Here is a 19,351-nt window from a genome sequence, read left to right on the forward strand (position 1 = left end):
TTTGCCTGGAAAAGTGACTTAATCCCATGCTGCCAATTAGGAAGAACCCTATTTGGATAATTAGGGTAAATTTGTTAATTTTCATTGGGATATGTAAGGACGTTCTTACATTTGGTCCTTGCAGAGGAGTAGGCAGAATATTAAATGTTAAGATACCTTCAGAAAAAGAAAAACTTGGTGTTATCTTCTAAAAAGGTTAAGTGTCTAAGGCTGCTTGCTATGCTTTTGTTACACAAGGAATATAAATAGTAAACCATATCCTCACTACTCCAGAACAGTCTGACACTCATGTGGTCTGTTAAAAACCATTATGTTTTGGTTTTGTTTTCCACACCAATGCAAACTCTGCAAAATTACAATCTAGCATTTTTCATTATTTTTTTTTTTTGTGTTAGATATTGGTGTAGAAAAACATACACAATAAAAGGTGCAGGAAGTGCAGCAAGGCTGCACCAAGAAATACATACAAATATATGTATACTCAGTTTAAGGGCAAACTAGGAAAATGAATACATTTTCAGATGATTTCCAGCTAGACCCCTGCAATACAATTCTTGGAAAATGTAACCCTTTTTTTTTCCTGGATTCACTCTTTCAACCACTACTTCTACATAGACAGCCCTTCAAGAGTCCTTTTCTAGACCGTCTTCTCACAAAGCTATAGACCAGAAAGAATTACTGATCTTGGTGGGCAAAGAAAACCCTTTAAATGCCTCTCCAACGTATTTGCAAGAACCTTACCTTCCCCTGGAAGCTGACTAAGAATGGGAAAGATTGCAAGTACAAATGGGGTCCCAAAAAAGCCCAAATGAGTGGTCAAATATCAGGTCAGCAAAGACATGAAGAGGGAGATCAGAGAACATCTGCAGGGAAAACTAGATGGAGGAGGCAGCGAAAGGCATTCTTAGAAACCCAGAGGGATTTATGTACTGACGCACATAGGGTATACATGTAGTGCAGGTATGTGCATGCATATGTACGTGTGCTGAGTGAGAAACTGAAAATGACCTATCAACTGAGGCAAGAAAAAGTGGACAGCTGACAGGAACTGATATTAAAATATCCCAGGAAGTTATTACTTTTCCAGATCTTCTTTTTTTTTTTTTTTTCTTTCAGATGCTTCGCAATTGTGAGTGCACATCTGATGAAAAGACTGCTCAGGATAGGTGGCGATTATACATGAATATTAATGAAGAGAAAAACGTCTGTTTTGGCTGAGTGTCTAATTAAGTAGATGCTTAGCTGAAGTTATGTCTGAACTTGACATAAATTATTTAAAATTAGAAGTCAGGCTGGAACTATCATGAAAATATCGTGAGGACAGTATTTTCTGTTCTGTGCCCTAGCTTTTCCACTCCCAGTGAAAAGAACAAGTGAAGAAAACATAATGGTGATCAGTACACATACATATAAACACCCCGAATGATCAGCTTTCAGAAGCTCTCTGGAAGCTTGAGTCAGACTCATTTTGAGAAAAGAATGCAAACCAGCTATTAGGTTTTTGTTAATGGTTTGCATTTTTATTTTGTTTTGTTTTGTTATGTTTTTTTTTTCTTCACAAAACCTTCCTACAAATGAAACTGATTTGGATAAGGATTTAAGTGCAGGGTGAAGTGAGTGAAGGAAGAAATGGAATCTGCTGCAGAATGTTGTTTAAAAAAAATAAAGAAAATTCTTTACTGTAGCTATTGAAATAGGCTCTGTTTTGGTTAAGATACTAGTGCAGAGTTTGGGACATTTTATTTTCTGCTCTTGCACAGACCTTGTGCTTTTGAGAAGTCACTTAACCTCTGTGGAGATTGGTTCTGCAACCATAAATAGAATTGTTTTCAAGCAATAGTTGCTACCAATCTCTAGGTTAGGACCTAGAAATGAGACATTTTAAATCATTTATGTGTTACTAGTATATAAATCTTGTACATATCTAGAAGAGATGTGAAGTTTGCTGTCTGAATAAATAAGAAAACTATCTGATCCATGTTTCATATTTAAAAGAAAAATAATTTTACACATCAATGTGAGATTCACTATTTCTTTAAATGTGTTTCTTCAATTAAAACTTCCATATGACTCATAACAAAGTTTAAACACTTACTGTCATAGTCCTGTAGATTTTCAATTGCTGATAACAATCTTGTCCTGTCTTCTGGGTTTGAAATATTTAATTCAATCAGGTGACTCTCCTGTAGATCCTTTAAGTCCTCAAGAGTTTCATAGCCATTTAGCAGGAGGGTTGAGGCATATTCCTACAGAAAAACCCAAGAAAATAATCTCATGTAAACAAGCACTATGTTTAGCAGACAAATATGCACAATTTATCTTTTACTTTTTTTTGTCAGGTTGAAATGGGCTTCGTTCTCCAGTCTAATCAACTGCCTTTGGCGTAAAGCCAGAGCTGGAGAGCAAGAAAGGACAGAGGCAGAGACGCCTTGAGATCCTCTTGGCCATCCCAGCATCTGTGACAGAGTTGTCTAACAGAGTCCAGTAGCAAATTGGACCAGGACAGAGCTCTGCCGTAAATGATTGAATCTCCTGAGCTTCTGGACTTTTGTGGGTCACCCCATAGGGTGCCTCCCATGCCGGCTCCAGGAGGACCTCTGAGGTAGGGCCTCTGCCTTTGCAATATCAGTGAGGGTGAGAAGCTTGAGAGAGCCCTCAATCGTGCTATGTCACGCATGGTCCCCCTTCAGGTGTGTGTCAACGTAGTATGAAACCTTGTGTGTACTCCCGGGAAAGGCATGTTTGCATCAGCACAAAAGCAATAATGGTTATTAAAAATTTGCCTGTAAATCATGGCCTAATTATGCTTTGATACTCAATTGAGAACTGAAGTTGCAGAGAGGAAGAGATGCACAACACGAGTATAGCGCAAAAAGGCTTTGCTCCCTAAATATCACAAGAAATTAGAAGCCCAAATTCTAAATGTTGGCACTGGAGTCAGAGTACAGTCCTCTCCCTGAAGCCTCCACAGTCACACACCTCCTACCCTTAGGCACATAGTCGCAGTCAGTTGGCTTGACAGGTCACTAGCATGCCTCTTTGCGTGGAGTCTCTTAGCTTAACCAAATGATGTGGTAAAGCACAGTTCTATAAGCCACTCATATCAGATAAAAGACAGATATGAAGCTGCTTTGCTAACATCAACAGTGCTGAAACCTGCCTTTCTAATTCTGCCTGTAAATGACATCCAAACCCGGGCGCACAGAAATGAAACATTTCAAATACAGCTGGGAAATGCATTGGCTGACCTGCAGGTGGACACAATCCAGGAGTTCTTGCAATGTTTTAGGCTTGGTCCTTTTGCTTCCTCTGTGTGGCTTTATCTTTCTGGGTGCAGCTTCCTCTTCCAAGATAATATCCACATAAATGAACTTGAAGTTTCCTACTTTGTTGTTCAGCATGCCTGTCCATATGCCCATGGGGGTTTTACAGATGATATCTATAATGTCTCCTTTCTAGAACAATTAAAAAAAGCATACCACTGCTTACACATCTGGTTTGTAGTATGTAGTTTTTCCTCTATGGACCAAAACCAGCACAGATGGCACAGAATCTTAACTGGTTAGTGTGAAGTAACTTTAAAGAATTACCTAGATTTAGCTCCTTTGCTTTTATAACATCCCAGCAAAATAATTACAGAAAATTGAGTCCTTATGTCCAAACCTTTGCCAAGGAGAGTTGGGCATAAGCAGCACCTTTCACCTTTTTTGTGCTCCCCTTGGTCCTGAAAGGGGATAGGGTTGCATCAGCAATCAAGTTTTGCCATGAATAGTGGGCATACCTTTGGCAAAAAGCAAGGAAACACTGTGAGGTTATTTTCCAAATACATGCCAAATTATTTACACAATAGTCTTATTATCCAGCATTTCAAGGGTCTTAAAAAACTGATAGCTGTCCTATGTGAAAGGTGGACTCTCACCCGTTTTACAGTAAAAAACACTGGTTACATTTCTCAAAGGCAATAAAGAACATTTAACTCCCTTAATATCTTCCTGTCAGGCCTTCCCAAAGGACTGACACGTTTGCACTATCATTAACACAGTTGACTGAGAAAATAGTGGAAAGTGGCTTAGTTGACAGATCTCAAGGCTTCAGCTCTCCACACTTGTGCATGCACTCGCAAACATGAGTGCAAAAAAAAGAGTGACACCGCAGCAACTTCAAGAGGGGTTCTTGGTAAACATGTTCACAGCCACGCTGTGGGAACTGAGGTCTCAGCTTAGCAAAACAGTCACTCTGACTAATTCTTCTAGTAAAAAGGCTCCCTTCTAAGTCACACAACTTGCTCCCATGACCTCAGAACTGAGTCCTCTCTTCTGGGCAGGTACCACAGAACTTTTAAAAATGTTGAAAGTCTTTAAAGAGTTGTCCAAGAAATCCCTGTGTACACACTTAAAATGGCATTCTGTTACAAACTTAAAAATCAAACTCAGTTTGTTAAAATATCTGTTAACAAATCCAAGACTTTCAAATCTTTTCTAGTCTGTTCAAGAAATTGCAAATAAGTAAAGCGGTCACCCTAGTTTTGGTACAAACTCAAGTATGAAATCCACTGTGTTCCAGTGACCTGGTTTTGTTAGAATACGGAGCTCAGAGCTATGAGCACGTTTGAAATGGAAACTAAACAAACATTTGTTTAAAGCTCTAGAAGGACACTTGTTATTCTACGCGCTCATGGAGGCTCCAGAAGTTCAGATGTGGATGCAGATCAGGATTAGGTAGTGGCTCTAAGCCAAGCTGCAGATGCACTTTGAATTTAGATTCAGTGTACTGAAATTTTGTGAGATAAATTTAGGGTCTTTCAACCCTAAGTACTAGTTTATAATTCTAAAGTACGCCACCCCAGTGACTAAAAAAGGAACCTATGTGAGCCAGCAGACACTTGCTATTTCGTTACCAGTTAAACAGAAAGAAATGCCCTAGGTCTAAGTGGAGGGCAAGTGGTGAAGACTGCAAGTACTGGCGAACAACAGCTGTAATATATATAGGCCAGAGAGAAAGAGGGAGAGACTGCCATGAGATACAGGTGAGAATTTTGACATGAAGAAGAGGATGTGGAGAAGAAAAAAGATACTGAAGTGTGAATATAATCTGGATATGAAGGTATTTACAAAGAAGGAAAAGAAATAAGTCCATATTACTGACATGAGTAATCTGAAGGATGATGATATTGAATGTGCATGTCCATCTGTGCATGGAAGGAAAAGAAAAGGGCTGAGTATCAATGTACATAATGTACATTGAGTGAGACTCAAGTTTTTCTTACTCCAGACCTAGTATGTGGCAAGCAACATGCATTTTACTCTGAGGAAAGCTGTGGTATCCATGTAGATACCACAATGAGGTACTTACCTGGACCCTATGCCTTAAAAAGCCCTTAGCAGCAGCTGGCTTTGCAGCATTGCCTGAATTAAGTCCTTGAAGAAGCATTGCAAAATCAGATTGGTCTTCCTTTGAGAGTGTTACATGTGCTTAACAGTTAAAAATACATTAGTAAACATATTCTTCACATGTATGAAATGCCCCCCGCCCCCCCCCAACGTTCTTACTGGAAAAGAAGAAAAGCTGGTGGTTGTCTTACCTTGATTTTCAAAGAATCGGTGTCATAAGGGCTTGGTGTGAAGTCGGTGTGAACTTTGGCTCGACCGCAGAAGGGCCCACTGTAAGGGACTTCATCATCAAACCGGAGGCTGTCCCTGTTGCTCGTTCCATCTGAGCAGCTGGTCACCCCACCTTAAAGAGAGTCAAGTTGAGATCTCCTGCACTTAGTGCCCAGACATGCAATTCTGCACAGCAGCCGAGAGGAAAGTATTCAAAAGCACAGAATTAGAGAAAGAGTGCACTCTGTGTGTTTTTGACACATTCCAGGAAAGATACATTCAATAAAAAGCCTACTACAAGAGACCGAAGGAAATAGGTCAGAGATTTTTTTTTATGCCTTCCCTACAATAATCTTTTTCTGGTGATGATACTAATAGACTACACGTTTTACTTACAGACTTCTTGAAATATTACCTCTGCAGATTAATAAAATGCATTCTAAAAGTGCAATTTAGAGAATTAATTTTGCTGAACTTCTCCTGTTTATTCAGAGAAATGAAAATAAGTGCTGTAGAAGTTATTTTATTTCATTACAGAGCTAGCTGAAACATCAAAAGAACCTGCATTGCAGTGGGAAATTTTAATCTTATCAACATTTCTGCCTGTCATTTTATTCAAGTCAAGCAATAAAGTATCAGCAAAGTAATTCAGGAAAATTTGAGCAAGCTCTGCAATATCCCATCCAAATATGTTTTTAGATAAAAGCAGCAGTGTGTTGGAAGTAAACTCGCATATACAATTTTCACAAATCATATCATAGAAAATGATCATAAAAATGGTTTTGTTTGAGGTGGTTGTTTAAGTGCACAGCTCCGTCTCAGGGCCAGATTAACTACCAAGTGCAAATGGTCTGGACTGCAGCTCAAAACCCCGCTTAGAGCTCATGTGGTACCTGCAGTGATGGCGCAGCAACATCATCATGGACAGCTGTGGCCTACGGCCCAGCAAATGTCCACAGCAGAGCAGTGGATAGAGAGGTGGAGGCAAACTCCACTTCTCATCAGAGATTTGTCTGCCCTCTGACTGAGACTACCCTGCTGGGGGAGGGTTTTCAGTGCGTCTGAGGAGAGGCAGACTGTGTCTCTGTGTCATGACCTGAAGCTGCCAGGTCAGGCCCCCATCACCCATCATTTCAGAGAGACCTCTCACAGTGTCTGTCTCACATCTGCAGGGTGAAGGATGAACTCACAGCCACTGCCCCCAGAGAGGGTGCCTGGGTGGCTGCACCCAGTGATTGTAACACTATGGGTGCTAGCACCATGGCAGTGATAACCCCAAAAAATATTTATGGCATATACACCAGCAACATCCCCTATAATCTGTGTTATTTTTTAACTTCAGTTAGTTAAAATATTCAGCTTATTTCTGGAGAAAGTTATCTCTACCCCAGCTGCCACCCATTTAATCAAACTACACTTTTGTCTGCCAGACTGAAGAGCTCCCTACTATCACATTTTTGATCACCAGCTCTGATACCTCAGACTTAAACAATAACAGTATTGATCCAGTGACTGAATAAGAAGTATGGATATCTTGCACTTACTAGATGAGCTCTGGCCACTGTTCAGACTATAGAGACTTTCCATAGAGTCACTTGCTTTTAAGGAGACCTTCTCGGTGTGCATTCCACCACCAGGATCGCTATCATCTTTTCCTTCTTCATTCTTTAACACAAAAATCAGGTGTTAACCACCAAGAGATGTATTTTAGACAAACATTTTTATTTATTTTTTTTTCTTTTAAATCATCATTGAAGATTAAGTCATCATTACACTTTATTAAGAACCACTCTATGAGAGAAAGCATTTTAGAAGCTGATGTCTGGTACTAAGGATGCCCAGCACTTCTAGCACCTTATGATCTTGAAGAAATCTCCTGTCTCCTCTCTGCCCCATTCACTTCATTCCACTCCTGATCAAGCAGCTAAACTGATTCTCCATATCAGAAGACTGCAATGCACCACAGCAGCGACAAAGGCTTGTAACGGGAAATGTGCAGGTAGCCAGATAAGGTGTTTTTTTTTTGATTGTCTCAGAGGAGGAAATAGTTTAATTCTGAAAGCACATGGCCAAGTGCTAGCTGACATAGCTGTGTTTTGCGTTGAACTTCTGAAAATCATGGGCGCTTGGCAGCAGGCTGGTACCCCAGCCAGGGTGTTCAGGAGACAGCTTGCACACAGGTAGGGCGTTGTGTGCTCACCACATTGGCTGACCTACACATTGGCCTCAAAATCCAGTGCATTTCAGAATTAACAGATGCATGTTTCTCTCGCAAAATCTAATGGTATATGAAGTTGGCCCCTTGAGTTTGTAACGTTAAATCACACCTCAGGAATCACAGCCTATTCAAAACAGTAAGATCCATATTTCAGTTACAGGTAAGTTAGGGATGGTGTAACAACTAAATGAAATAATGATGAGCTTTCAAAGGGAGGAATTTCTTCAGCAGATTTCATCACATTGTCAATGTGCGTGATATCCTGATGCAACTGAAACATCCTGCAGTACTTAGGATGTTACGTTATATTTGGGGAAATATTAATTATTCATCAGTTGGCTGATGAAGTCAAGCAAAAATGACAGTACATATACGAAGTAGAGACCAATACAGGTGCGTATAAGGCATAGCATTGAAATGAAAGACTGTATTGGTTTTCAACAAGGCCAGTGCTTGTTACACCAGTCAGCAGCACAGTCCATAGATTAATCGGTGGGCCAGTATTGATTGTCCATAATCTCCTGCAGGAATGAAGATCATGCTACATGAGTGTCCAACCAGATAATTCATTGAATTTCTGTGATGTGCATTGTTGCTCTAAATGTGCAGAAGGTAAATGCTGAAATTCTGATTTTTAGCTCTTAAAATATTAAAATCATGGATTGCAACCTCTCAAATTTTAGCAAAAACTGCAAACTAAAGTAGGAGTCCTTGTGTTTGACCTCCAAAAACTGTATCCTGTGAAACACTATTTTCTACTTCTGGATTCTCTTATTTATTTTCTCTGGTTATTTGATATTGACGTATGTGTGAGATAGGATGCAGACTAGCTAGATTTTTTAGGATTATTAAGTATGACAAGTCCTTTTTCTGTATTTTTTTTTTTTAAATTTGGAACTCACTGACACAACATTTTGAGAAAACAGGGTTTGCAATGTTTAAAATGTTATGGTTTTTATGTTTAATAATGATAGGTTCACTCAGATCAGATAAGGTAAAAGCAGATAAGGCATATGTCTTGTCATGCTCTAGGATGCTGGCTGACCTCTACAAAATGGACTTTGGAAATAAATCTTATATTGAAAGATAAATTCTTCTAATGACGCATTTTGTACAGGTTGAGTATCAGACTGCTGATGGGATTCATCCGATACTCCGTTGTGTCCACAACAGGACAAATTCCTATGTCTATCTTGGGCCCTTACTGTGAGATGCTGTAATTGTATATATACATGTGTGTGTACATTAACATGAAAGAAGGAGTACATACCAGAAAGCTATTTTAATTTAGTATGTGTTACCATGTTTTAATGGATTGTCATCATTGATGACAACTGAAACATGAACAGGAAAAATGTGCACAACATTTTTACTTCACATATATTATCATCAAACAGGAGATTCTTAAGCTGTATTTACCATCTCCTCGGAGAGTGCCTTGATGTACTTTTTACCCATCTTTTTCTTCATGGTGAGGGAAATGGCTCTCATCTTCTTACCCAAACTTCCTCCATTATTTGCTGCTTTAGTTTGTACTGCTTCTCCAGTGTCACTTATAGTCTCCAGCTCAGATATCTGATTTGAAATAAACCAGTAAACAACAACTCACCAGAAAAATGAAATTCAGTGTACTGTAATAGGAATTACAGGACAGTATTAAGGACACTGATGCAGTTAGGATGACAAAAGTCAGTCATAGCCATTTTGCTGGAGAATCATGCACCTAAACAGGTGTTTAGCACACCACTGTATATGTGAGTGACAGAAAGAAAATACATTTTATGCTAGAAAATTTTCTTTCCCATTGTTTGTTATCCTTCATCCAAATAAGAATTGAGAGGATTTTTGCAGAGGTCTTGAAAACAAAAATGACACGTGTTAGTTGCATACACATACTTGTTACTTTGGGCATATACCAAGCTGAAGTGCACTTTTGTCTTCTTAAAAAATTGTTTCTAATTTTCACATCAAAGTACCAAAGTTTAGGTGTGATTCTCTCATTTGTTTTGGCAAGAACTCAATCACCCAGACAGATCCAGGTATACAAGGAAAGTTCTCACCAGTTTAAAATTTACACAATAGTTTCCCAACATTTTTGCATCATTGTCATAGGAAAGTCAACTGAAGAAAGTAAAACTGTGTGTTATACAGACCTCAGCTGAATCTGTCTTTGATATCGAGTGGTGCCTGAAACGGTCAAAGCTCCCAAAGCTGCTTGTGCGCTGTAAAAAAAAAGAGAAGACAAACTTTGGCTCACTGATGGTGTTTTGTTCTGTTATTAAGACTTAAATACAACTGTCAAGTCACCTGGTTGTGTTTAAAATTCCTCCCAGATCAGTGGACCGTGAACTGCTACATCCAACTAGAAACAAACTGGGAGGTGATTATAGGGAAAAAAAAAAAAGTGACTGTACAGCCAGAAGCAGAAAAATGGATAGAAGAAACATTGCTGCTTCAAAAACTAATTAGGTAATGGATATGGTTATGAGTTCTTCTACATCAGTTTCATATTACTTATACACAAACACCTATGAATTACTTCTAGGTAAGATTGCTTCTTACGAGCTTACAAAAAAAAAGGTGTTTCTATAAATATTATACAAGCTATAGAGTCAGTTATGATGGTGTAAACTGTGGCAATTTATATAGTTTACTTTCCCAAATGGGGAGACTGTTTACAGTTCTTTACCATCAGGAATCAGCAAGGACTGCCAAGGATTATGAATACATTTTGTCCAAAATGCGTAAGTTGTGGAGTGGGTAAATTACAGAATAATCAAGCAGGCCTCATGTTTTTCTTCTCAATCCTCCAATTCAAAAATTTGATTTTTAAACACAAATGAGTACGATTTTTCCCTGTGCTGCAGTTTTACTTAACATAAGAAAGGCTGCATCACCCGAGCTGCGCATCAAGAGACAGTGAATGGATTGCTTTTACTTCCTGCTAATTTTCACCCTTTCTGCATGTGTATAAGTGGCATGGAAAGGAGGGAATTGGCACAGCAGATTTTTGTGAGAGAGGTCACACAGAAATACTTGCCAGACATGCCCAGGCAGTGTTGTCTGGCACTGCACTGGCCATGGTGGCAAATTGCATAAAATTGGCATTGATGACAAGTCAGAAGTCCCTTGAAGTCTGGCCCTAATAACAGGGAGAATCTGGACATTTATCCACTCTACAGTCTCTTTAAGAGCTTGTTTTTGTATCTTCCCACTACTCTAACTTAAATGCAGAACAACAACTTTTTTTTTTTAACTAAGTTCTTCACTCTTCCATACTAAATGAAAGTCTTTTAATGCAATAGCAGAGTTTTTGAGCAGGGTTTACTATTACATACTATGCAATGTCATCTCAGTATATTTCTGAATATTCAAAATCCCCTCTGGAGGAATAAACCACTGAACTAAGTAGCAAACCACAAAATAAATACATCCTGAATGATTTAATAAGTGATTTCAGACTACCTGGCTACAGGTTTTCCTGTATTTATTCATCTGTTTACCTTGCCCACATGACTTCAGCCAAACCGCTTCCTTGCTCTATTGCTTTCTTCCCCCACCTCCAGCCACACGAGACATTTTTTAACCTCCCACGAGGTTTCTTAAGCACCCATGGTGCCACCTTCTCCTGGCACCTCCAGCTACCTCATAGAATCATAGAATCTTTAAGACTGGAAAAGACCTCCCAAGATCATAAAGTCCAACCATCAACCTAACACCACCATGCCTACTAAAACATGTCCTGAAGTGCTATATCTACACGTTCTTTGAACACCTCCAGGGATGGTGGCTCCACCACTTCCTTGGGCAGCCTGTAACCTCCCTTCACTCTCCATTTGAGAATGCCACAAGCCTCAAAAGGGCCTGCCAGCTCCTGGTTCTGCTCTACCATTACAGCTTTTCAATCTTCTCCACCAGGTAAGAATTTTCATGAGGCAGCTTCAGAGGCAACTGCGGTAGATCATCCTTTGGGCAACAAAAGAAGATGAGAAAAGAACTGGTTTAACAATTGGTCCTATTGCCTGCCTTCGTGTTGCAGACACACCTAATGCTGGCATGAACCTCCTTCCAGAGGAGCTAAGGAGAAATATCTCGGTGATGGTAAGAGAGGCAGAACTGCCCAAACAGCAAGTGCTGCAGGGAACACTGCCCTTGCTGCTCCTGTCCTCCAGTTCCCTACCCAGGTGGCAGGGGTAGTAACGCTGCAGGAGTGCCGTCCTCTGGAAAGATGGAAAACCAAAGACCTGTTTGAGCCAAGGCCTAAGTAATGATTTCAGCTGCTGGCAAATTTCTGAGTGCTGGTACCTCGCTGTACCTGTCCTGCCCTCAGCTACCAAGCTGCTGCTTGCTACTCTGTCTCCTTACGGTCTCCTCTCCTGGCAGCAGTTTGTCTTCTGCAGGACTCATCAGTAACAGTGTCTGGCTCCTGATGCTGCACAGGGTGGCAAGGTGGCATTCAGGTCTTCACAACCGCGATCTTAAGGAAGACGTTCATCAAAATGATACCAACTACACAAACCACACACATATCTCCCCTGGGTGTTTCCATTCAGGAAAGACCCTGTCTTATTCTGTCTCTGCTCATAAATCACAGGGTTACTAGCCTTATTAGCTCCTTTATCTCTTACACACATTCACTTTTAAACTAATAATAGTTTGTAGAAGGAAAAAAAAATACAAAGAAAAGCTACAGGAAATCATGTGCAATACTTTGTCTTAAACTCTCCATTTGAGAAGAAGAAAATCACCATCCCCTGGACTACAATTGAATAGCAAAGCCCCTTGCTGTTTCATTTCCCTGTTTTCCCACACTTATTTATTAATCAGCTTCCCCCTTCCTCCAAAAACAACAATAAAAAAAATAACGTGGACATAGTAGTGGGAGAGGCCTGAGCACAGCCAGATGGAAGAGGAAAGTGTACCCACATTTTAAGTCCGTGTCCTAACCACTGCAGCTTAAGACAAAAAGAAGTAACATCTTTTTTTTTTTTTTTTCACTACATTTCTGGGCACATCTAACCTGAAACATGTTTCCAGCCAAAGGTTATTTGAAGAAGCTGACCCAGATTTGTGAATATTTTTGGACAAGTGGAATAACATTTACTATTCACCGAGTGGGGAAAAAAAAAGAAATAAAAAATCACACAGCTCTCCTCTTAATTGGTTGTAATCTCTCAGAAAATCTCTGTTGGCTAAACATTGTGGTTTGTTTGTTTGCTTTTACCCTGTGAAATTGAAAAGGACAATTTGGATTGTACACTTAAATTTTATCTAAAATTCCCATAAAGAACTTTGCTATTAAGTAGATGAACAATACCCTGTGACAAGGGGTTAGCTCAATAGTATGATATAAAAACACAGCCCCAAGGATTATTGTTCTATTAGACAGGATTAACACCTTTCACTGGCTTGTCAACCAAGCCAAATGTGCCGTGCAGCGTGGAGTGGGAAGGACAGAAAGAGGGAGGCTGGGATTCACAGCGATATTGGAAAAGTATAAAACAGTCTCACGCAGTGGTCTCTAAACATACACCAACCTCTCTGTTGCATTCAACCACTTCAAGATATCTGGTAGGAGTAACTGTATATTAGAGTGCAGAAGTGCTGCAAATACTTTAAAAGGAACAAGGGGAGAAACATTGTTTATTGTTGGCCTTACCTATAAACAGCTTGAGCACAGGGAAATCAGTTATTCTTTTCCGACCCCTGAAACAACCTTATATCCTACATGTGCAGGAGCCCTGGGCTATTTTGTAGTGTGCTTCAGTGTTGCTCCATCCCTATTAAATATTAATAAGGGTGACGGGAGGATTTCCACTATTCTAGATAATGGTCCTGTTGCACTGGAGAGCACTAAATAGGGCTGCTTCAGCGATTCTCTATACTAACTTTTTCCATTAAATAATCAATAGCTACCACCTTTTTAAAATGTATTCAACCCCATTATACTGATAACGAGAAGCAGATTTAGGAGCTCTGGGCTTAGTGTCAGTCACTGCATTAGTGTCAGGGAACACCTACTTTGTGAAGATATGGACAGGCCTTATTTCCAGGTGAAGGGAAGCTTTTAAAGTAAATGCAAAGCCACTAGGAGAAAATATGCTATTGACTTTTGATACCAGGATTCAGCATCCTATAAAGTTAAGTGATTTTTCTGGCTGGATTCATGCAAGAGCTACCAATGAATATGTTAAGCAAATATGAATTTGCTCAGTAAAATCTAATGGAGGCATGGGTTGAGGAGAAACACTTTTATTTTCCTACACAAGGACTGGTCAAATAATTTCTACAAATCAATGTATTAACTTTCATCCCTTCCTCTTTGGTATATCAAATTAGCTTAATAGAAAATATCAGATATTTTTCAGTACTTTAAATCCTTCTTCCATCTTTTCCTATATCTTCAATTCCCGGAAATCCAGGAACTTTAAATAATAATTTTAAAGAGGTAAGAGCTATGTAATTGCTGTTTATTTTAATTTGAACAGTCTGCAGTTGGTGATCTGGTTTGTCTGTAAATAGCCTATAATGTTGCCTAGAAAATGGTATGGTACACAAATAGAAAAACAAGAAGAAGAAGTTCTGCAATCCCTGCTTTTCTGTTATAAAACATACTTCTCTTGTAGGGCATATCAGAGGAGAAGTGAGTTAGTTCTTATGATAAACGACTCAGAGCTTCTCTGTGTCTGAAGACAACTTTTGAGTCAAAATTGGCAGTAGCTATCATACTTGATATCCATCTTATATTTTCCTTTGAACAATTCACACTGCTCAGAGATCTGGTTCCCTGCTGTGAGAAATTCTGGCCCATTATGTTTTGCTTCAAGTCCTATTCAAAATAGCTTTTAAGTCCAGCATGACACAATGGCTTTGCACTGACCCTCTGACGCAAGTAAATCTCTTCAAATTCCTCCATGCATTTTCATTTTTAGCTTCCATTCATCCTTACACTACCCAGACCATATAAGCAGTATAGGGGTAAATGCAGCCACCAAGAGTAACAAAAAGGGAGCTCAGCCTGTTGCCCAATTTCCTCGCCTGCCAGACACACTTGTATTCTTCCCTATCTGCTCAGAAGAAACCACAGCAGTTCCCAGGAGGACAGTCTGTGCTTACTGCTTTGATCGATGGAGGTAAGTGGAGCTCAGGATTTGATTTATTTCTTCCGTTCTCTGATAGTCCTAGTGCCTTCAGAAGGAGGAGACTACTCTGAAAACAAAATTAAGAGTTACCAAAGTAGGGTGAGTATCGCCACTTTGCTAGCTTATCTTCTTGCATAGGTAATCAAAGAAATGGTCTCTTACTTTCCCAGAAGGCAAGACAGTAATTTTAAGCTTTTGGGATATTCTGGGGAAAAAAAGCCCCCAAAACACAACATCAAAAAACCCCTCATTTCTGTATAAAGGAGGGGAATTTGCATACAAGGTTCAGTAGCACTCCAAAGAGTAATACAGAAGTAAAAAAAAAAAAAAAAAAGAAGATACTGTGACCTCCCTACCTCAGGGATTTTTTCCTATTTACACATTAGTTACACATATAGAACTTTTGACCACTAACCAAGCTATTAATATATCTTTATAGCCCACACGAAACATGGCCTAAACCTTGTACTTCACCAGTCAAAAGCAATAAAAAAGATACAGCTTGTTCTTGCTAGCTCAAATAGGGCAATCTACTGAAATGGCATTTTTAACTGGCTTAAAAATGACTCTATAAAAGACTGGTTGTTATCATGGTCTGGTATTCAGTAACTGCATGGGGGTGGGGAGAGAGGGGAGCAAAGTGATCTTTGAACAAAAGTGCTACTGTGAAGCATTAGAGCAAACACCCTAATTTTAATGATAGAAAATGACTGGAAAATAAAAACTGTATAAAATAATGAGTTAATTGGATTTAACACTCCTCCAGGTCAACCAACTGCTCTCCGAGGTAAACACTGAGCAGCTATTTTATCAGTACCGCTATGCTATCTGGTACCAGCCTCAGTCTCCCAAGCCTGAACCAATGCTGACACAAAGCACGTAGCTCCCGATAACCCAGCCCGCACGTCAGAGTTTCCACCGGAAACCTGGTTCTCCAGTGCTTTCAAAGGGCACCTCGTGCAGGGTGGGTGCTGACGCAGCTGAGAGCAAGGGGGAAGCTACCGTTCATGAAGTTAAAGGAGGGCAAGCTGGTTTGCAAGGTCTGTAAGTCTTCCTCAGGAAGAGGCAAGCCATGTAGGAAGTCTGAGCAAAAAGGCAATTTCATCTGGCGAAAAGTGTGCTCTGTTGATTAAACAAGTTTGTGAGGAACTAAATGAGGAACCAATTTAAGAAATGTCAATCTTAACATGAAGAAAGTTTTTAGCAACTGAATGTGTAAAATGTGCAAGGGGGAAGGGATCTGACACCTCTTCCTTTAAATGCACATTGACCCTGAATTTTGAGCACCATCGTCTCTGGCCAGTTGCTGCAGAGCACTCTCAGTTCCCAGTGAGAAAAGTCACTCCAAGCGCTCCTCTGGCACTCTGTCCAGTTCTGGGAGTGTGCACACAGGTATTTGCAATAATTATGTAATTAAGACTTTATTATTTATATGACATTTAATTAAAAGTGACTTTCAGTGGCACACAAAACCATGAAAAGAAAATGACTTTAAGAGAAGGTTAAGGATGTGTGACAAACTCGGAAGAGCTATGAAAATGACAGTTAAGGACTTGGCATGATGTGCACATCTACCTCCCTGCTATCCTTTTTTACCCTTCATTTCCACATGGGCAGAAACCTCAAGGAAGAAGACTGGAGATCCAGCCTCCCCAGATCCGTGACTGCAGTAAAGGGGAGCGCTTTCTGAGTAAGGGGTGGATAAACACTACATAAGCATTGCAGGCTTTGATCTTTAATCTCTTAAATACCAACATCTTTCCTCTCCTGAAACTTTCTCCTCTCCAAATCAGATGAATTCACAGATTAATTCTCGTACTTTAAAAGCAAATCACCTTGCATCAGTTAAAGTCCCTCCCTGCTTACTTATACAGCACGATTTTGTTAATGCTGTGTGTTCTCTAGGTCCTGACCTTGCAGGGTTTAGCTGGATTTCTCATGCAAGAGAAATTACTCACATGCATGTTTGCAGGCTTTAAGTGAAGATGAAAATGTATATGCCCAAAGTTGAGCTGAGAAGCATGCAGTCCGTGAGGGCTCACTTTTAAAGGGAGCCCCACACCTGTCCCACACGCATGGAGTGAGGCAGCCGGTGTACTGCCCAGGATGAGGTGGGAACTACCATCAATGCTCCCATGCCGGAGCTGAGGCAGTAATAAGGAGCCTACTGCCTCATCGTGCTCTACATAGGCCACATGCAGAATAGCGCGGGGAGACATAGCACGTCTGAGGGCTTTGCTGTTCCTTCTGGCAAGCCCGAGAAGCGGCCACAGCTGCTGACTGCAGCATGCTCGCCTGCCCACCCTGGAATGGAGCAGCAGGGTATCAGCAGAAAATACTCCTGCCTGCTGTGACAGTGTTTCGGTCAGAGCTTCTGCAACTCAGCTGTTGTACCACAGCCGTTCAAGATCCTTTACAGGGGTTATTTCAATGGCAGGGAGAGCCTCCTTGCCTATCTTACACTTTGTTCATGTGTGACGTGGGAGCTGGTCCTGCTCCTAGGGAGTCACCAAGAATGAAAGGCATCTGCTGCATTCCTTGCTAGGGAGAGACACGTGTTCAGTGGAAGGTGTTCCTTCAAATGACCTTTTAGAGGGAAGCAAGATTAAAAAATAACCTCTAAGTCATGGTTAAATGTGACCATTCCGAAAGCTCCTTTGGTTTTTCTGAAGAGTAAGCAGACTTTAGAAAACCCTTATACAAGTTTCACTGACGTCCTGCAGTCTTAGCCTTGACAACAGGTAATGATCAACAATAAGCTAATTCTAAGAAACCTGGGGGAGGGGGAAAGAAAGAGAATTAGTTTTTATTACTTTTAAATGAGTGTTTGATACATCATGTTGGTTCCCCTGATTAATGTTCACAGCAAACTCAGCCATTGGAGTTGTAATGTTTCTGCAAGCTTCCCTACAGCAAAGCTTAGCCATTAATTCAGTGGCATATGTCAGCTCAGCAGAGCAAGGTCACTCTTCTCTTTCAAGGGGAACCTTTTTAGAAATAATAAAACTGACAGAAAGTTCTTTTTTGTATGCTTTATGTCACCTGAGGTTGAGTGCTGCAGTTAATATCACAGAGCTTATAAACATTCCCATCTTCAGCAGCCTCCAACCCCACTGGGCTCTTGGAACCTCAACTATTTATTTTTTTTTAAAGTAATATAGTGACAGCTTTATGTGGGGCAGATATACAGTATGTAATTCTAAATTAGTAAAAAATGAGTAAAAAATGAACAAATCTTTTCTTAGACTTTTTAGAGGTGAAATTTTGGAAGGCACTAAGAGACTGCTGATACTGCAGTATGCGTTTAGGATGTAAGTGCTTAGAGAAAAAGATGTAGGATTAAGGACTTTGTCTCCATGGATGCTTGCACCTTTGGCTAAAAGGGAGGAAATTTTAAACCACTACTGGTTCACCTCGTTTCCACTTCACTGTTTACTGATCCTGCAAGCTGGAAGTCTGAATAGGCATGCAATGTTAAGGGAATACAAAATTAATTGATATATTTATGGAATATTTTTGAACTTGTAAGTAAATAAAGATGTGCTAGGCATCTATATTTGTAATATTTGTATCCCGATAAATAAGTTCCATTTGCAACTGGAATTTATTGCAACTGGAACTTATTTATTGGGATACAAATATTACAGAACATTATAAACAAACTAACTAGCTGAAGAATAAGATCCAAACAACAGGCCAATTTTTCCCCCTCATTATCTCCCTTCAGACATCCTGACTACACTTGATTAATGAATCCATAGTGAGATTAGCTGAAATTGCCTTAATGGAGATGCACTACAGTAAAGAAGCAAAATTCACTGCAGTATCTATCATCAGTCACTGTTTCATCAAATATATATATCAATTTATTTACATTATTTTTATCTTGGAAAACAAACAACAACAACAACAAAAGACTATACTCATTACAGTGGGTTAGCTTGTGGCTCCATTAAAATAATGATCAGTGTCACTGTTTTTTCTCCTTCATGTATCCTCCCTTCTCAGAAGGCTGAGTTCCAGTGTTGGCTCATTGCCATCCATGGGCCAAAGTTATCCTTAGCATCTATTTGAAGAAAGCATGCGTGTCACTTCATTGCAACTTTATAGGCTTAAAAAACTGGACATACTTGTACAACATATGCCTGAGAATCTGAAATATCCTCCTTGGAAATTAGAACTCATAAAATAAATTCAACAAGCTTCTGGTTATTGAAAGATGGTTTCCAGCTCAGGGTTTCCTTGTAATTTAGCACTTCATAAGAATACTTCTTACTGCATCAGTTATGATGTGTTAAATTCAGGATTTTCTTTATAGCATAAGTTCCATAACTGCAATCTCAGGAAAAAAAAATCTAGTCATCTGAAGACAAGATAGCATCCTGATTCTG

The 19,351-nt window shown here is 39.8% G+C and overlaps 1 protein-coding gene across 2 annotated transcripts in view; it reads right to left on the reverse strand.

Annotated features, from left to right (window-relative positions):
* SAMSN1 (SAM domain, SH3 domain and nuclear localization signals 1) overlaps positions 1 to 19,351 on the reverse strand; it is a 94,781-nt gene that overhangs the window by 8,517 nt on the left and 66,913 nt on the right. For both annotated transcript variants that reach the window (XM_086763977.1, XM_010128345.2), the window contains 6 exons: positions 9,972 to 10,040; positions 9,238 to 9,393; positions 7,145 to 7,265; positions 5,582 to 5,733; positions 3,249 to 3,455; positions 2,096 to 2,246 (listed from right to left, as the gene is read on the reverse strand). In XM_086763977.1, coding sequence (XP_086620103.1) covers positions 2,096 to 2,246; positions 3,249 to 3,455; positions 5,582 to 5,733; positions 7,145 to 7,265; positions 9,238 to 9,393; positions 9,972 to 10,040 — 856 coding nt within the window. The remainder of the gene's footprint in view (positions 1 to 2,095; positions 2,247 to 3,248; positions 3,456 to 5,581; positions 5,734 to 7,144; positions 7,266 to 9,237; positions 9,394 to 9,971; positions 10,041 to 19,351) is intronic.

Source organism: Chlamydotis macqueenii, chromosome 1, assembly GCF_036417535.1.
Source record: "Chlamydotis macqueenii isolate bChlMac1 chromosome 1, bChlMac1.mat, whole genome shotgun sequence".
In the NCBI taxonomy this organism is placed as follows: Eukaryota; Metazoa; Chordata; class Aves; order Otidiformes; family Otididae; genus Chlamydotis; species Chlamydotis macqueenii.